Source organism: Sitodiplosis mosellana, unplaced genomic scaffold (genome assembly GCF_009176505.1).
Source record: "Sitodiplosis mosellana isolate CC-2019 unplaced genomic scaffold, AAFC_SMos_1.0 Smas_scaffold_6162, whole genome shotgun sequence".
In the NCBI taxonomy this organism is placed as follows: domain Eukaryota; kingdom Metazoa; phylum Arthropoda; class Insecta; order Diptera; family Cecidomyiidae; genus Sitodiplosis; species Sitodiplosis mosellana.
This window is the reverse complement of record NW_022601403.1, coordinates 726292-742472: the sequence shown is the minus strand read 5'-3', so window position 1 is coordinate 742472 and position 16181 is coordinate 726292. Positions and strand designations below refer to the sequence as shown.

General features: G+C 33.5%; 3 protein-coding genes across 3 annotated transcripts in view; 1 reads left to right on the top strand and 2 right to left on the bottom strand.

Annotated features, from left to right (window-relative positions):
• Positions 1-1610, bottom strand: part of LOC129574293 (fatty acid synthase-like) — a 15668-nt gene extending 14058 nt beyond the window's left edge. The window contains exon 1 of the mRNA XM_055456087.1: positions 1378-1610. The gene's annotated coding sequence lies outside the window, so the exon portion shown is untranslated. The remainder of the gene's footprint in view (positions 1-1377) is intronic.
• Positions 1611-8728: 7118 nt separating this feature from the next.
• On the top strand, positions 8729-12611 carry LOC129574292 (uncharacterized oxidoreductase TM_0325-like). Its single transcript, XM_055456086.1, has 4 exons — positions 8729-8756; positions 11252-11590; positions 11667-12050; positions 12113-12611. The coding sequence occupies exons 1-4, from the start codon at positions 8744-8746 to the stop codon at positions 12151-12153; spliced, it is 777 nt and encodes a 258-aa protein (XP_055312061.1). The 5' UTR covers positions 8729-8743; the 3' UTR covers positions 12154-12611.
• Positions 12612-13545: 934 nt separating this feature from the next.
• LOC129574291 (uncharacterized) lies at positions 13546-16137 on the bottom strand. The gene is made up of 5 exons (XM_055456085.1): positions 16024-16137; positions 15714-15901; positions 15561-15647; positions 13926-14048; positions 13546-13856 (listed from the first exon to the last, which is right to left on the bottom strand). Exons 1-5 carry the CDS (start codon positions 16066-16068, stop codon positions 13631-13633), a joined length of 669 nt encoding a protein of 222 aa, XP_055312060.1. The 5' UTR covers positions 16069-16137; the 3' UTR covers positions 13546-13630.
• Positions 16138-16181: the final 44 nt, after the last annotated feature.

Genomic DNA, 16181 nt, shown 5'->3' with positions numbered 1-16181 from the left:
TTGTATAGTCACAGCACCACCTCGGCACGACAATTTTCAAATATTTCATTAGATCCGTAAAAATGAACTCAAATATTTGGTATGATTTCGAAAGTGAATGTTATGTTAGTTTCCCCAAATAAAAATTAAAAAAATAAAATATTGACTGTTTTTAAATGTTTGCTATGAACGTCATTTTCAGAGCGTAAAGTTTGACAGATACCATTGCTGATGTTAGGGTGTGTTCAATATCGGTATTGAACAATGAAATGTACTAGACACGTGATTGTGAAATTATGAGTTGTGTGAAAAAATTCACTTTCTATCGAAAATGTGGGAATTAATGTCCACAAAGAGACAAAAGAATGATTTACCATTTATTATTTTTTACTAGTGTTTTCAAAACAAAGTTGCATTACTTGAAATTGGTCATGCCGTGTAAACTTGATGATGACAATTTTCTCACTCTTATGTTTTAGACATTTTGCATGCAAAATAACTCGACTGTTGAAATAACTCTGATTTCTTTTCTGAATTGAGTTTATGAATGAAAAAGTGATTTTGAATAAAATTGTATAAACAATAAATAAAATCTTCATCAGAACCATGTGATAAGATATTTGTATCACCAACAACAGATGGCGACATTGAAAACATTCAATTTAGTACATCTGTCAAAAAGCACGAAAAGGTTTCAGGTTCTTTGGCCACAGTCAGATCTATCGTATGACCACCAACAAATAAGTAACAGCTGTACTCAAGCGCTGGCGAACGTAAAAAATCAAGAAAAATTGAAATTAAATGCAATCCAATATTGATGTTCCGAAGATCGAAAAGTCATAAAACTTTGCGAATCTTCACGCAAAGAGATAAGACGTAACTGTCAGCAAAGTTATAGAGGACCTCGATTACTACAAATTGTCCGAAGACTTCAAGTTGTTATCTCTTACATTCGGTTCGCCTAAAACCGTGAAAACCCGCTAAAAACCGCGACGACCCGCCAAAAATGAACATACATTTTTTTAAATGACACAATTACAGTGTCGCTGCTAAGCAACAGTTTCAATGTGAATTTCACGCATTCAATTGCACGTGAAACATATTGTCTGAATGTGTATAGTTTGATAGTTTTGAAATCACGGCCTATTTCAGTGCGTAGTTCAAATTTTCTTTGTATTTTTTTCTATATTTTTTCTTCATTTCCTTCGATTTTGGAACTGCTCAAACCGCGTTTCAGAGCTGCCGGTTCTGATTTCAGAACTACCCATTTGAGCCTGAACTACTCATCAAATTATGCCATGATACCTAGCTTATGCCAAGATAACGATTAGAGTATTTTCCAATATGATGCACTATTTTCAATTTTTTTCGCACGCAATTTAGTCAGTCTTCACTTACAATGTTCTTATCTTCGTTGATAGAAAACGTTGAAATATTAGCAAATTTCCGTAATTTATTTTCACACACTTTTTCAACACTTTTTTTTAACGAAATTTTTTTTTTTTCGCTTAAATTCAGTACATTCGCACATTCATGGAAAATAACAAATTGAAATTTTACACAAAACTCAACCTTTAAAAATTAGAGTAAGGATGCTATCGTATGTTAGACAGCGAGTATACACTTGATCTAATGTCTTTGAACTAAGTGTACTGCTTATATACAGAATGATCTGAAGTGACACGAGACGCCATCAACACAAATACAACATCGCAGTCAACTGGTTTTCCCGAGATTTTGAAACTGAATTGGTTGTCGTGTACAGAAGTCGAGCTCTTCGAAGTATGCATGTGTGGGGATAACGTGACTAACAGAAAATAAGAAATGTTCTTATTCAGATCCACGTAATGGGACAAATTATGATCGATTAGTCTAATTGAAAATATGACAAGAAAACTTTTTATTCTGGCGTAAGGAGCAAATTTAATTTGAGAAAATTTTCGTGAGGACACCTTCACATCATCAGACTCTAAACAACACGAGAATAATAATATACAACGCAAGTTTTGTTGAGAGCCTGATGATGTGAAAGTGTCTTCACGAAAACGTTCGCCTATAAAATTTGCTTTTTTCGTCAGAATAAGAAGTTTTCTTTGTATATTTTCAATTTAATGGCTGGTGTAGTACCTAGGGGGATATCACGCTTGAATTATTTCAAATATTTCAAAAAAATCCAATTTATCTCCAAGAATCTGTCGTATGAAATATGCTGGATATTTGTGAATATGGCGGAATATTGTGGATTTTTGTGATTATGAATGATATTTAAATGTATTTATTCGGATTCAATGCAAAAAATCTCAAATATCTCCAAAATCCACAAAAATCTGATTCATTTATTCGAAATATTCGAAAATATGTCATACAATTGATGTTTATTTCAAATATCTCACAAGATTCAGGAGCGTGATATTCCCTTAGTGTAGTACGTATACAACAAACATTTATATCGGCTAGTCTCTCAATACAATTCGTCACAACCAATTAAAAATTGGAAATACCGAAGTTCTTCGTCAACGAAACACTTTTTCTAAAAAGCTTCATGCTTGGTTCTAACTATGATAACTAATGTCGAAGTATCCGAGGATACGAAAAAAGAATGCGGTGCCTTGTAATCGAGAATCCAAATTGGACAGTTCAAAGATAATAATGGCTAAGTTGCCCAAACCGCTTTTACAAAACGTAAACTCCCATTATATTCATTCTCACACCATGAGAAACTTTTTCTCCCTCGTAGGCCAATAAATTATTTGCAAATGAGCATTTGATTCATCTATCATTGAAAGAAAAGCAGTTTTTCACGCGGACTTCTTGAAACTATATCTACAAAAAAGCGGTTTAGATCGGCCACTGCGATACTGTTGTGACGTACTGAAAATCGCCTACTATCTTAAATTTTTGCGTAATCCATTTAAAAAGACAATACAAATTTTCAATTGAACTTGATTTTTCTAATGGAAACTTGTAGTTTTACATCTGAGACAAAGTTTTTTTATTTCAACGCCAACCACACACAAAGAAGTCATATCTTGCTTTAACCCTCTGGTGCATTAATTTTTCCCAGGGCTGGGAGTACTGGTACTTGGTTGATGTTTGGCTATAGATAATTAAAAACAATATTCATAATCCTGGATTCTTCATCGGTTTGTCAGGAAATGTGATTGACATAAGTCAGTGAACAATCAAATCCATTGTTTAACAGTGTCAAAAATGTGTCTAATTTGGAGTTCAAATAATTTATTTTGTCAAATTTTTGATTTTGCGCACATTCTTGTTTATAACACGAAAAACGCTTAATGTAGACGAATAGTGCAAAAGACGAAACTATAGAGGACACCTTAAAAAAAATGTCTTTTGAAGCAATGTGATCCGACGTACGGTTTACGTTATACAGGCGTTCAAATGTTGCCCATCTAAAGGTGGTTGAATGCACTAGATGGTTAAGAATGTACTTGTTTCTGCATGTCTATTTTAAACTTCAAATCGAGCCAGGTGTCGAAGATTTTGTATTTTAACCAAAGCATCAGAACAACTCATTTCATTCTCGAGCAACACTACAAAAAATGAAAAGGATGACAATAAGCTTTTCATTCTTATCAAAGTCGTCTTGTTTACACATTTGATCTAGGACCATTATTATTATTCTTGATTTTGATCGGAACGGAAAAGGAAATGTTCCAGAAAATTTCCACTCAATACACAGTGCAACAATTTTAAAAAAGTTTTAGATAATACAGGAGTGACTATACATATTAAAGCTGATGTTCATAGGTACAAAATAAGGCCAATATAATCTACCTACGATGTCCAATCGGAAAGTTATGGCTCCACAAAAGATGCTATTTCCATGTAATAGGCCAAAATTCTCAACAAATTGACCATTTTTGGTACTCAAGAGTGATTTTGAGCCCAACGGGTAGACAGAACATGATTTTTCTGGATTGGCATGTTGAGCAAAGTTGTTTCTCTTTACGTTGGCCGTAGAATTGTCAAAGATGGTGGCCAGAAAATGAATACGTTGTGAGTTTTAGTGGAAAAACTGGAAAAATCGACCATTTTTTCGACATTTTGCCCCAAACCACCTACAAAATCTGACTTTTTGGGCATAGTTTGTTGTAAAATTTATTTATTGGACTTTTAGCAACAACTTTGCTCGAGACATTAATACGCTATCACCAATATTGAATGATTTATGGACCAAAAATTAAAGATGTCAACTTTGCCAAAAATCCATTATAGGACAAAAACAGATAAGTCGATAAAACGAAAACGCCAACAGAACTTGCAAAACGCAGTTGGGATTTTTCTTGTCTCAGGTAGTACAAACGCCCTAGTATAGTCACTCCTGTATTGTCTGACCAGTGTTGCACTGTGATTTTAGTTGATTCGTACATTTTTGATTGCGTGTGCATTTTTACTTATAATTGTTGCATTGCTTTCTTTAGTTTTACAAAGAACTGGAATTTTACAAGAGACTCTCGATAAATTAGCTATAAAATTTATGATAATTTACATTTAATGAGGTGTTAACACTAACTCTCGATAAATTAGCTGTAAAATTTATGATAATTCACTTTGAGGTGTTAACACTAGTAATAATAAAATAATGGGTTCATTCAAATTAAATGTATGTGATGAATTTTTCAAAGAAATTGTCAACGTATCGATTCAGATAGAACAAAGAGAAAAAAAATGTGTTTGATTAATAGACAGTAAGTCTGTGCTACGTAATTGTCGGTTTTGTAGGTCATGCATCCAATATGAAATTGACATTGAGTAAAATGACACTTGGGATTTCTTTCAAGTTTATCGCTTTCAATTAAAACGTAAAAATTGAAGCACATTTGAATTCTGTGTGTTTTAACAAAATACGATGTTTATAACCTGATTATGCGCATTTTGTGTTAATGATGATAGATTTGAGACACGAATGAATTGAATGAACTGTATAGCAGCGATAAAACTTGCTCACGCACACAGTCACATTCTTCTCAGTGAACCCAAGTGTTGATTGGCTGTCATTTTTGCACTGCTGATCGGCTTTTGACTAATTCGTTAGTAAAATGTCAAGTACAAAGCATCATTTTTCCATCATCGATTTATTTACGCGCCGCTTATGACCATGACAATCATTATAACCTATCATCATTTTTGTTAAATTTGTTTTGATTTCCAACTTCCTGCATTTTGATCAACACCTATGTCAATGACGCCATGGATTAAATAAGTGGTTGATTATCCCGACGATGTAACAAAGACGAACATTCAATGTTCGAGAAAATTAGCCTCGTTTCAGCAGTCTTTTCGGTCGGTTGAAAATTTTCTTCAACTGTTCATTACAAAATGAAAATATACATTTTGTATTGAAAATAATATTTGCTTTGTCCCATCGGTGTTAAATACCTAGATTTGCAGTTCAATTTATTTCGGCTTCAAATTGCTTACGTTTTCTTTTTAATACCCTAATTCTATCTGAATTTCAATTTAGTTTTGACTTTGAATTTTTATCTTCGTAGGAAATAAGTGTAAATTTTGCGATATTACTATGAGCTTCCGAGCTTAAATTAAACAATTACATGAAGCAATACAGGAACCGACCTGGTCCAATGTGTTCTGTAGATTCACATATATTTTGCATCAATTTTTGTGAAAAATTACCAAAAAAAATTCCACAATAGTGATCCAAATATGGTATCAATCATTTTGAGTGTTAGGTCCATAGGCGTATCACTTCCTTTTAACATCATGTAGAATAGTTTCCTTTTCCCGTATTTTTACATAATGATCATGAAAAGAGTGTTGAAAAACACGGGAATCTTTTTTTTAAATGTCATTTCAGAGACATCAAAGCTCTGGGAAAAGATATATTTCGTTAATCTTCCAATCACAAATTTCATACATTTCAGTACAATCACACGTAAAAATTCCGTTTTATGGCCAAACTAACGACAAAGTGAGCATTCTCAATCCTATTATTAAATACTAATAATAATAATTGTTATAGTAATAAGCGCCGCGCAAATGAATTGATTATTGATGAACTATAATTTATCAATTATTTTAATTATACATTGTAATATTATTGAATAAATATCGCACGAACCTTGTATGATTAGAAGCATGGTAGTACATTCCACATTATACTGCGTCGAAGATTCCTAACGAATCCATATTGCGATTATTTAATTTCACATAAAAATGCTCATTTGAGACCAAAATGATAGAAAAATGAGTAGAAAAAATAACTTTTTAATAAGATACTTACCCTGATCAGTCCAACTGAATATGAGGCTAGATGCATATGCAAACACCTCTCGACTTGTCACATGTAAATACCCAAAATGATTGTGGGGGATCTTATTAGAAGTTCCAAGGCAGAAAAGATACAAATTGTTCGCTCAATGGGATGATTTAGCTATGAAAACGCTTGCTTATTTTGGTCTGAAACTATCGTATTTTCGACACTAAAGTCATATTAGTTTGAATCCGATTTGATCATAAATCGATTCCTCGTCAAAAATAAAATAAAAATAGCTCATCAGACATGAGCAAAATTGAATTCTAGGACTTTTATTTCTTGGCAGTTTTTCAGAGATTTTGTCACATTCGAAGATAAAATCAATGTGAAACGATGGTCGTTCAACCAGATATGTAATTCTCGAATAAATAACTCATATTTGACCATTTTCAAGCAGATAAATAGCGGTTACTTTCATGCAATAGATATTATGAAAATTGGATAAGAATGGAGATTTTGCCGATTTTAGGCTTCTATCGGACACAAAATTGTTTTAAAGTAACTTGAATGTAGTTTCTCTTACCGTAATTTTTCACCAGGAATCCGTTGGAAGTGTGAGAAGTTGAATATAAGCTAAGAAAAAGATGAAATTATACCAAAATCACAAATAAAATTAGTCAAAACTGAAACCATTAAACCCAGGAATTTAAAACTAGACATTTTTAATTTTTCCAACAATTGTTTGCGTTTTATTTATTTCAGATTTGTATAAGAATTCTGTAATTTACACCACAATGATTACTTTGGCTTATTTGATGCGGTTGAAATGAACATGAGACTTCGTCGCTCAATACACAGATACGAAACAACAATAAAGCAATCCATTAAAATGGAACATGGAAAAGAAATCCGTAAGAATGAAACATAGCATGTGCCGTTTTAAGTATTTCGCTTTGCGGTGTTCCGTTTTGATAGATTTTTTGTCTGCAGTGTCGTTATGAATGAATCCTCTCGCATTGTTTCATATGAATGGATCTCTATCACATTGTTTCGTTACTCGAATATTTTTTCGTGTGTTTCATTTCAATTCATTCCCAAGCTATTGATGATGTCACTCGCATTTATCACATGATGCAAATTAAGTGATAAGGAGCCCGAATTTCGATGTGGCGATAACACCAATGGATTGGGCATAAAAAATACTATATGAGAATCGAAAAAAAAATTAAACTTTTTTTTCGATTTTTGCCTGTTTCGGATCGTCTACATGGGAAGTTTGTATGAAAACCCCGGAGCGCCGGTGTTTTACCCGTATTTACACATCAACAAAGCGGTCTGCTTCACCGTAGAAAAGAAGTGCGCAGTAAGAAAACAAGAACGTACAGGTTTCGGCAACGTTGCATTATAGCGAATATGAATGGACGTAATGAGAAATGTAACGAGAAATTACGTTCATTCATAGTCACTAGTGAAGCCTCGTGGCAAAAGCAATAATGGACAGTTTCATTTTGAAATACGGAATGATCAAAGAATTACGTTCAGATTGTGGTACTGAATATCGCAATTCTATTTTATCAGAGCTATGTCAATTACTGAACATCGATCAAAAATTCTCAACTCCATATCGACACGAAAGTGTTGGTACTGTAGAGCGTAATCATAGATTTTTCAATGAATAACACATCGGTCAATAAGTCCGTAGGATGACACACAGATGGCACCGCTTCGGCCGAATTAATGGTATTGGCGGGGAGTAACTATCAACCTTCAGAAGTGACGCGTCAAAATTTCATGAAATTCTGACTATTTGATTACAAGCTACAGTGCTCGAAGTGACGCAACTTTTCTTATTTTTAAAAACATGGAAAAATCCGAATTTCGTGTGTTGATAAAACATTGCTTCTTGATGGGAAAAAACACCGTTCAAACAAGAGAATGGCTTGAAAAGTGTTATTCGAATACGTATAATATAATGATTGATAAGATAAGTGTTAATGTGATGCGGCTAATTTTAGATTCAGATTATATTAATTAGTATAAGTAAGATGAACCGACTACGTTCATCGTTCAGTCTTCTAGCAGAGGTTCCGCTCAGCCTCTCTGATCGTCTGTTCAAATAGATAGGAAACGTCAAACAAGAACAATAAAGCGGCACCTGGCGACTGGTTGGAGAAATAGAGAATCATGCACATAGTTTGCTGTAACAAGTATGCGTCTGTGTAAGTGCGCCTGTGTAATTCAAACGTTGAAAGTTTGACACGTTGCACTTAGTCCCCAGGTGCCGCTGTATTGTTTACTATTTTCATGATCAGAAAGGCTGGTTCCGCTTGTATGGAATGGGCGCGGGTGCCGATTTTTCGACTCTTACATTATTTTAATAAAGTTACTGTGAAAAACTAAATAAAACGTCAAATCGCATTTTATTATTTTATACGCTGGCGATTTCAATTCATCACAATTAGATTTAATTTATTCCAAAGAAATTATTGGTGTCAGAAAGTTCGGAAATTTTTTAGCAATTGGAATATGCAATTCCTAGGTAATTTATGGAATATTCAACGCATTTACAACAAAAAAAGAATAAAAAAAGTATTAAATAAAATAATTAAAAATCAGAGAGACTCCAAATTTTTTTTTTTTTTCATAAATATTATTCCAATCGGTGGACATAAGTATTGTATACATTACAATGTATTAGCTATGTGAAAATGCTATCAATACGCTATCTACAGATATTGCTGTCCATCTGATGAATTAACAGTGTATCTTGCGAATCAAAACAATGACATGTATATACTATAGTACCATAGTAGCCATTTGCCAAGCATTACAGTCACATTTTTTATTGATTCACTCAAAAAAATTAATTTTTGTTTAAAGTTTCTAAGTCGATTTTCAACAATGATGTTTGGAGTTAATACAAAAGCAATGCGTATATTAAGTTTGGTATAAGCGCAAAAATTGGCTCATCTCAAAAGAGAAGTTTGACACCAATCAGATCGGCGATATGGATATTGCGTGATAAAAAGAATCGACTGTCTCACATCTGGTGCCGTCTCAAATCCGGTACATCTCTCCTACTTTAACCCTTTGACGACCAAGATTGAACGGGTGGGAATTTTGCAATTCTGATTGCAGATTCGTGATCAGCGACCCCAAAAACCTTAAGAAAATTTTAATTAGAAGAAAAAAAAATTTTGCTCGGTCGACCCCATTTTTTCAGTCACTCCATAAGGTTACATGTAAAACTCAAAAATGAGACAAAAATAGAGTGTTACAGGCAGAGCCATATCGTATGGCCTGAGTAATATTTTCGAACATGTTGAGTAGTTTTGGAAAGAGGAAGGTTGCCCGCATCTTTTCACCTAATATTCCGAAGTTCTAGCTCTGACCGTTTAAAAAATATAAGATTTTGAAAAGTGTGAAAAAAAAGTTACGATTTTTCAACTTTCCTGGCGATGGTACAATGCCGAGTTCGTCTTCCTCATAAAACCACAATTTTTCCGTAAAAATAATTGCGTTTAGAATACTCACTTTGTCGTTAGTTTGGCCATAAAACGGAACTTTTACGTGTGAATGTAGGTAAATGTATGGAAATTAACTAGTGTTTAATTTTCTAAAAAAAAAATAGTTTGGATTCCCGTGTATTTCAACACTCTTTTTTGTGATCATTATGTGAAAATACGGGAAAATGAAACTTTTACATGGTAATCGAAATATGATATTTTCAAAGTTCATGGATATAGTTAGAATGTGATTCTAAATGAAAAAACAATTAACAAAAATAGCAATATAGGATAATCGATAACCCTCGAAACTATTGGTATCATTTTCAAAACAAAGTATTTTTTGAGTTTGAAAGCACTTGGTTGATGGTTTTTCTACCCAATTAAATTGCTCCATTAAAGAATTAGTTTTTCACGAATTCTCAATGGACCGCATGTGAAAAGGTCATCCAAGTTTGGGGAGTAAAATCAATGCTTTCTTCAGTAGAACATGTTTAACGGAAAAGTAAAATCCGCACTTCGAGAGACCAAAAATATTGTTTCAATCCAAAATGTATATTTTCATGTTGTAATAAACAGTTTTTTTGTCACTTGTGCTGCGAATGAAACTGTAAATTAAATTTCTAACCGATCGAAAAGACTGCTGAAACGGGACTAATTTTCTCTAAGATTGAATGTTCGTCTTTGTTCTATCGTCGTGATAATCGATCACTTATTTAATTCATGACGTCATTGACATAGGTGTTGATCAAAATGCAGGAAGTTGGAAATCAAAACAAATTTAACAAAAATGATGATAGGTTATAATGATTGTCATGGTCATAAGCGGCGCGCAAATAAATCGATGATTGATAAATTATGATTTGTACTTGGCATTTTACCTATGAATTACTCAAAAGCCGATCAGCAGTGCAAAAATGACAGCCAATCAACACTTGGGTTCACTGAGAAGAATGTGACTGTGTGCGTGAGCAAGTTTTCATCGCTGCTATACAGTTCATTCAATCCATTCGTGTGTCAAATCTATCATCATTAACACAGAATGCTCATAATCAGGTTATAGACATCGTGTTTTGTCAAAATACACTGAATTTCAATGTGCTTCAGTTTTACGTTTTAATTGAAAGCGATCAACTTGAAAGAAACCCCAAGCTGTAAAGCAAGTAGCATTTTACTCAATGTCAATTTCATATTGGATGCATGATATACGTAACCGACAATTAAGTAGCCGGCTCGTAAAGAATTAATTTGAGAATCGAATTTTTGTAGAAAGAAAATAATTTCATTCCATTCTAAACTGAAGGAATTGATGTAGACTTGATGAAGGCAAAAACAATTGAGACATGAACAAATAATAATTTTGTTAAGAATGGTCAAGATAGAATCATAGGTTTATTATCATTTAAATTATAAGCTCTAAGGTATTTCATTTTATTATAAATAACCGTTTGAAATAAAATTCAATTTCAGTTGAAAAGTAGTATTTGATGTTTCAACAGCAACTAACACCATTTATTCATAATGATAGATTTCACGAAGAAAGTGGTTTTAATCACTGGTGCGGCCACTGGAATTGGTGCCAACGCTGCTCGATACATAGCGAAATTGGGTGGACAAATGGCTTTGGTAGATATAAATGCAACGGGATTAAATGAAGTCGTTGAACAAATAAAAGGTGACAACTCCCCAAACGCTTTGGCAATCGTAGCCGATGTCACTGAAGATTCGGAACGGATCATCGCCGAAACTATTAACCACTTTGGCCGTTTGGATGTTTTGGTAAATAATGCTGCAATCGGAAGTGAGAAAAATATCATGGACGCCGACATCAGTGACTTTGACCGAATGATGAATACAAATCTAAGAAGTATTACAACCATAATTTCAATACTCAATTTCAATCATATCGATTTAACGTTTCAAAATTAATCGAATTCGTTTAGGTATCGTAATCTTGACTAAACTGGCTGTTCCTCACCTCGAAAAATCCAAAGGTAACATAGTAAATGTGTCGAGCATTTCTGGGATTGTGCCAGTAAAATATGCATTTTATGGAATGACGAAGGCCGCACTTGATCAGTTTTCCAAATCAGCCGCAAACGAGTTCGGGCCCAGAAATATTCGTGTAAACTCCGTCAATCCGTCATTTGTTTTAACGCCAATGTTTGAAAATGCATTCACAGCCGAAGAAGCGTTGCGATTGAAAAATAAGTGCAAGGAAAGGTATCCGATCGGCCGAATGGGCAGAACCGAAGAAATTTCAGCTGCAATCGCATTTTTAGCATCCGAAGCTGCATCATTTATAACTGGTGTTCAGTTTGCCGTGGGTAAGTGAAAATAATTGTCTCACATTCACAAGAAGAAAAATTCAAAATTCTCTTTGAAACAGACGGTGGTGCAATATCTGCTGGAGCTCATTACTTGAATTGAGATGTTAAAAAAAAGCAAAGAACAATGTAAATTGATTAGAGCCGGCTTTTTCGATTAAAATATCAAGAAAATCGTCAATTTCTTGTTTCAACGAGACATCATTACATGCTGATATTCTCATGCCGTAATATAATTATACCTATGTAGAAAAAAATCAATGTTGATATGAATAATCCAAATGAAATTGTGAAATAAACGTATTTTTGAAAATGAGAATACAATTTTAATTCGAGTATTTGGTTTCTTATTTTATTTAAAGCATAAAAACAATAAGACATGATGCCAAATATCGCGATATGTTGCAATCATATCTATGCCCGTCATTCTTTGCGTTCGTATCGTGCGTCACCGCATCATGCGCTATTGATTCTATGCATTTCGGATACTTTTTCAAATCATATCCCAAACATTTTCCAAGTTAACCCTCTAATGCATACAACCGCCTCTAGAGGGGCAACATTTGAACGCCTGTAGAACGTAAACCGTACATCGGATCACATTGCTTTAAAAAGAATTTTTATTCGTCAATGTTCTCTCTTTAATTTTGTCTTTGGCAATATTTGTCTATGTAGTGTGATTGTAAAGTTATAAACAAAAATGTGTGCAAAATCAAAAATTTGACAAAATAAATGATTCGAACTCGAAATTAGACAAATTTTTGACACTTTTAAACAATGGATTTGATTGTTCTCTGATTTATGTCAATCGCATTTCCTGACTAAACCATGACGAATCCAAGATTATGAATATTTTTTTCATTATCTTTTGCCAAAAATCAACCAAGTACCAATACTCCCTCGCCCTGGGAAAAATTAATGCATAAGAGGGTTAAGGTGTTTTGTTTAAATTTAATCATAGATTGAAAAAATCTTTCCATGTATTAGACTTTGCGGTACAAATAAATTTTGTCGTTTTTTAACAACTACTCATTACGAATTATGTATCAAAAATTGTTTTCGCTCGCGCCACTGATACAAATTTTTTCACGAAATATATTACTTTGATTCCATTTGCCTTGAAGTTTCATATACAGTAGTTTTGATTGAATTTTATGTCTAGAGATGGGTGAATGTTAAACATAGTTCGATTTTGGCAAATCAGATATATGCAACTGTAGAAAATGAAAATACCAAACATATTTAATAAATTTCAATCGTCTTGTAAAAAAATTGGATAATATTTCTCTGTCAGCCTGTCTCCCATTTACAAATGATCATTTCAAGGAAATGATTACTTTTCTTACGAAAACTTAATATTTTTTTATTTATTGTCACCGCCAAGTACTGGCTGAATATGTTAGGCACAAAACCGGCTACATTAATGATCTCATTAAATTTTCAACAGATAGTGTCTCCAAAATCATTTTCCAACCCTGTGCGATAAAAATTTCACCTCCCCCTTGAAAATCAAGTAACTCAAAAAAAAACCCTGAAATTCATCTCTGGCTACGCCGCTATTTGGAAGTGTTTTCATTGTCTTAATTTTTGTGGTCATCACAAGTGGAAGCATCACAGTATCCTTGAGTGTCCCTAGATTTTAGTTTTTGATGGGTGTCATCAATCTGCTCCCATGTATTGAAATGAGTTTGTTGCATTAAATCGGTCATTAAGCTGCTGTTTGGATCATTTGTGATGTCTTGGCTGAAAATTTTGTCCGGTGATGTCGATGACATGAACGGAGTATCTCCTTCAACCGATGGATTGCTAAGAACGTAACAAAGTAACAAATGAATTGGATGAAAAAGTAATTTTCAGAATCTCTTCACAACTCACCCAGTTCGAGCAAAATTAGTGATTATATCGACCATACGCCTAATTGTCCTATAGTTCACATTGGAATCGTCTCTGATTTGTAATGCGTTTTCGTATAATTTGTAACTGTCGAAAAAACCGCAACTTAAATTCAAAGGAGAAAAGAATATCAGTTATGTTATAGTGAAGAATCGTGCTTTTTGACAGATGTACTAAATTGAATGTTTTCTATGTCGTCATCTGTTGTTGGTGATACAAATATCTTATCACATGGTTCTGATGAAGACTTTATTTATTGTTTATCCAATCTTATATAAAATTACTTTTTCATTCATAAACACACATAAGAGTGAAAAAATATATCTCATCATCAAGTTTAAAACACGGCACGACCAATTTCAAGTGTTGTAACTTTAAAAAAAAAAACCCAGATATTATCTTAAAAAAACACCAATACAAAATAATAAATGGCAAATCATTCTTTTGCCTCTTTGTTGACATTAATTCCCACATTTCCAATACAAATTGAATTTTTTTTAAATACGACTCATAATTGTAATACAAAATCACGTGTTTAGTACATTTCATTGTTCAATACCGACACTGAACGCACCCTTTTAACGTCGGCAATGGTATCTGTCAAACTTAACGCTCTGAAAATGAACTATTCATAGCAAAAATTCAAAAACAGTTAATATTCTATTATTTCAATTTTACATACGGATGTGCAACGATCAATTTGGTTGTATCATCTCGGCACGACAATTTTCAAATATTTGAGTTGATTTTTACGGATCAAACAAAATATTTGAAAATTGTCGTGCCTAGACAATCAAACCGAATCGTATAGTCTCAACACCACCTCGGCACGACCATTTTCAAATAATCCGTTTATCCTGTAAAAACGTATTCAAATATTTGAAAATTGTCGTGCCGAGACGATACAACCAAATTGATCGTTGCACATTCGTATACAACCTGTGCTTCTCTCCCATAAGAACCAATGTATTTGACGTGACAGTGAATAGCGGTAGCGCCTAAATAGGATCTGCGGCAACTTAAGGAACTATCAATACTTCTTGTTATTGCGAAATTCATGACAACAACAACAAGTATTGATAGTTCTTGAAAATTCCGCAAATTGCGAATAGGCGCCACCGCTATCTTGCGCCGGTCAAAAGCACAGTTTGTTCGTATTTAACAAACGGCATGACAATTTTCAAATGCTATGATTTCGAAAGTGAATGTTATGTGGTAAATTAGTGGGAATTAATGTCAACAAAGTGGCAAAAGAATGATTTGCCATTTATTATTTTGTATTGGTGTTTTTTTTTCTTAGATAAAATTCGGCTTTTTTAAAAACAAAGTTACAACACTTGAAATTGGTCGTGCCGTGTTTTAAACTTCATGATGACAATTTTTTTCACTCTTATGTGTGTTTATGAATTGGGTTTATGAATGAAAAAGTAATTTTATATAAAATTGGAAAAACAATAAATAAAATCCGCATCAGAACCGTGCGAGAAGATATTAGTATCACCAACCAGATGGCGACACAGAAAACATTCAATTTAGTACATCTGTTAAAAAGCACGAAAATACCTGATCTTCTTTATTGAGACTTGAATTAACTACAGGTTATTGAATTTTCATTACCGGAAAATAAAACAAAGTTCCTCCCCATGAGCTGCTCCATCTTTATCCAAGTGAGACAGGTTGCTGATGTCAGCGTTTACAGAAAATCTAATGCGAACCAATTATAAAGAAGCAATGAAAAGGATGATTATGATAATATGTTGGCATTCAAACCTCAGTAGAAACGTATTTTTTGGTGTTCCTTTGTTGTTTGCTATCACTTGATACCGAGCAGCTTTGAGAGTACCATACCCAAAGTTCGATTCAGAGAGTAAAGCAATATTTCCACGTTTAATTGCATCAGCATTGGTTGTGTCATCGAAGTAGGCGTCTTTCAAAAGATCGATCGCTTGCTTGTATTCCTGAATAGAGTAAAAATAAGAATAACAGTCGATACTAATGAATTAGTCTTAATGCGCTTAATTTTTGTAAAGAAAACAAATATGATGAGACATCTCTCGTTAGTTGAATCAATTCGATTTACCTCTGGATAAGTATCTTTATCAAATCCGTGGAATGGCAACAACATCTTCGAATTTTTCCAATCTTTGCTAAGAAGCGGTTCAGTGCTTTTAGTTAAACCGGGATTGAATGTTACGTATTCCTAATTGAAGCAAAGGAACGAATGTTTTGAGTTGAACA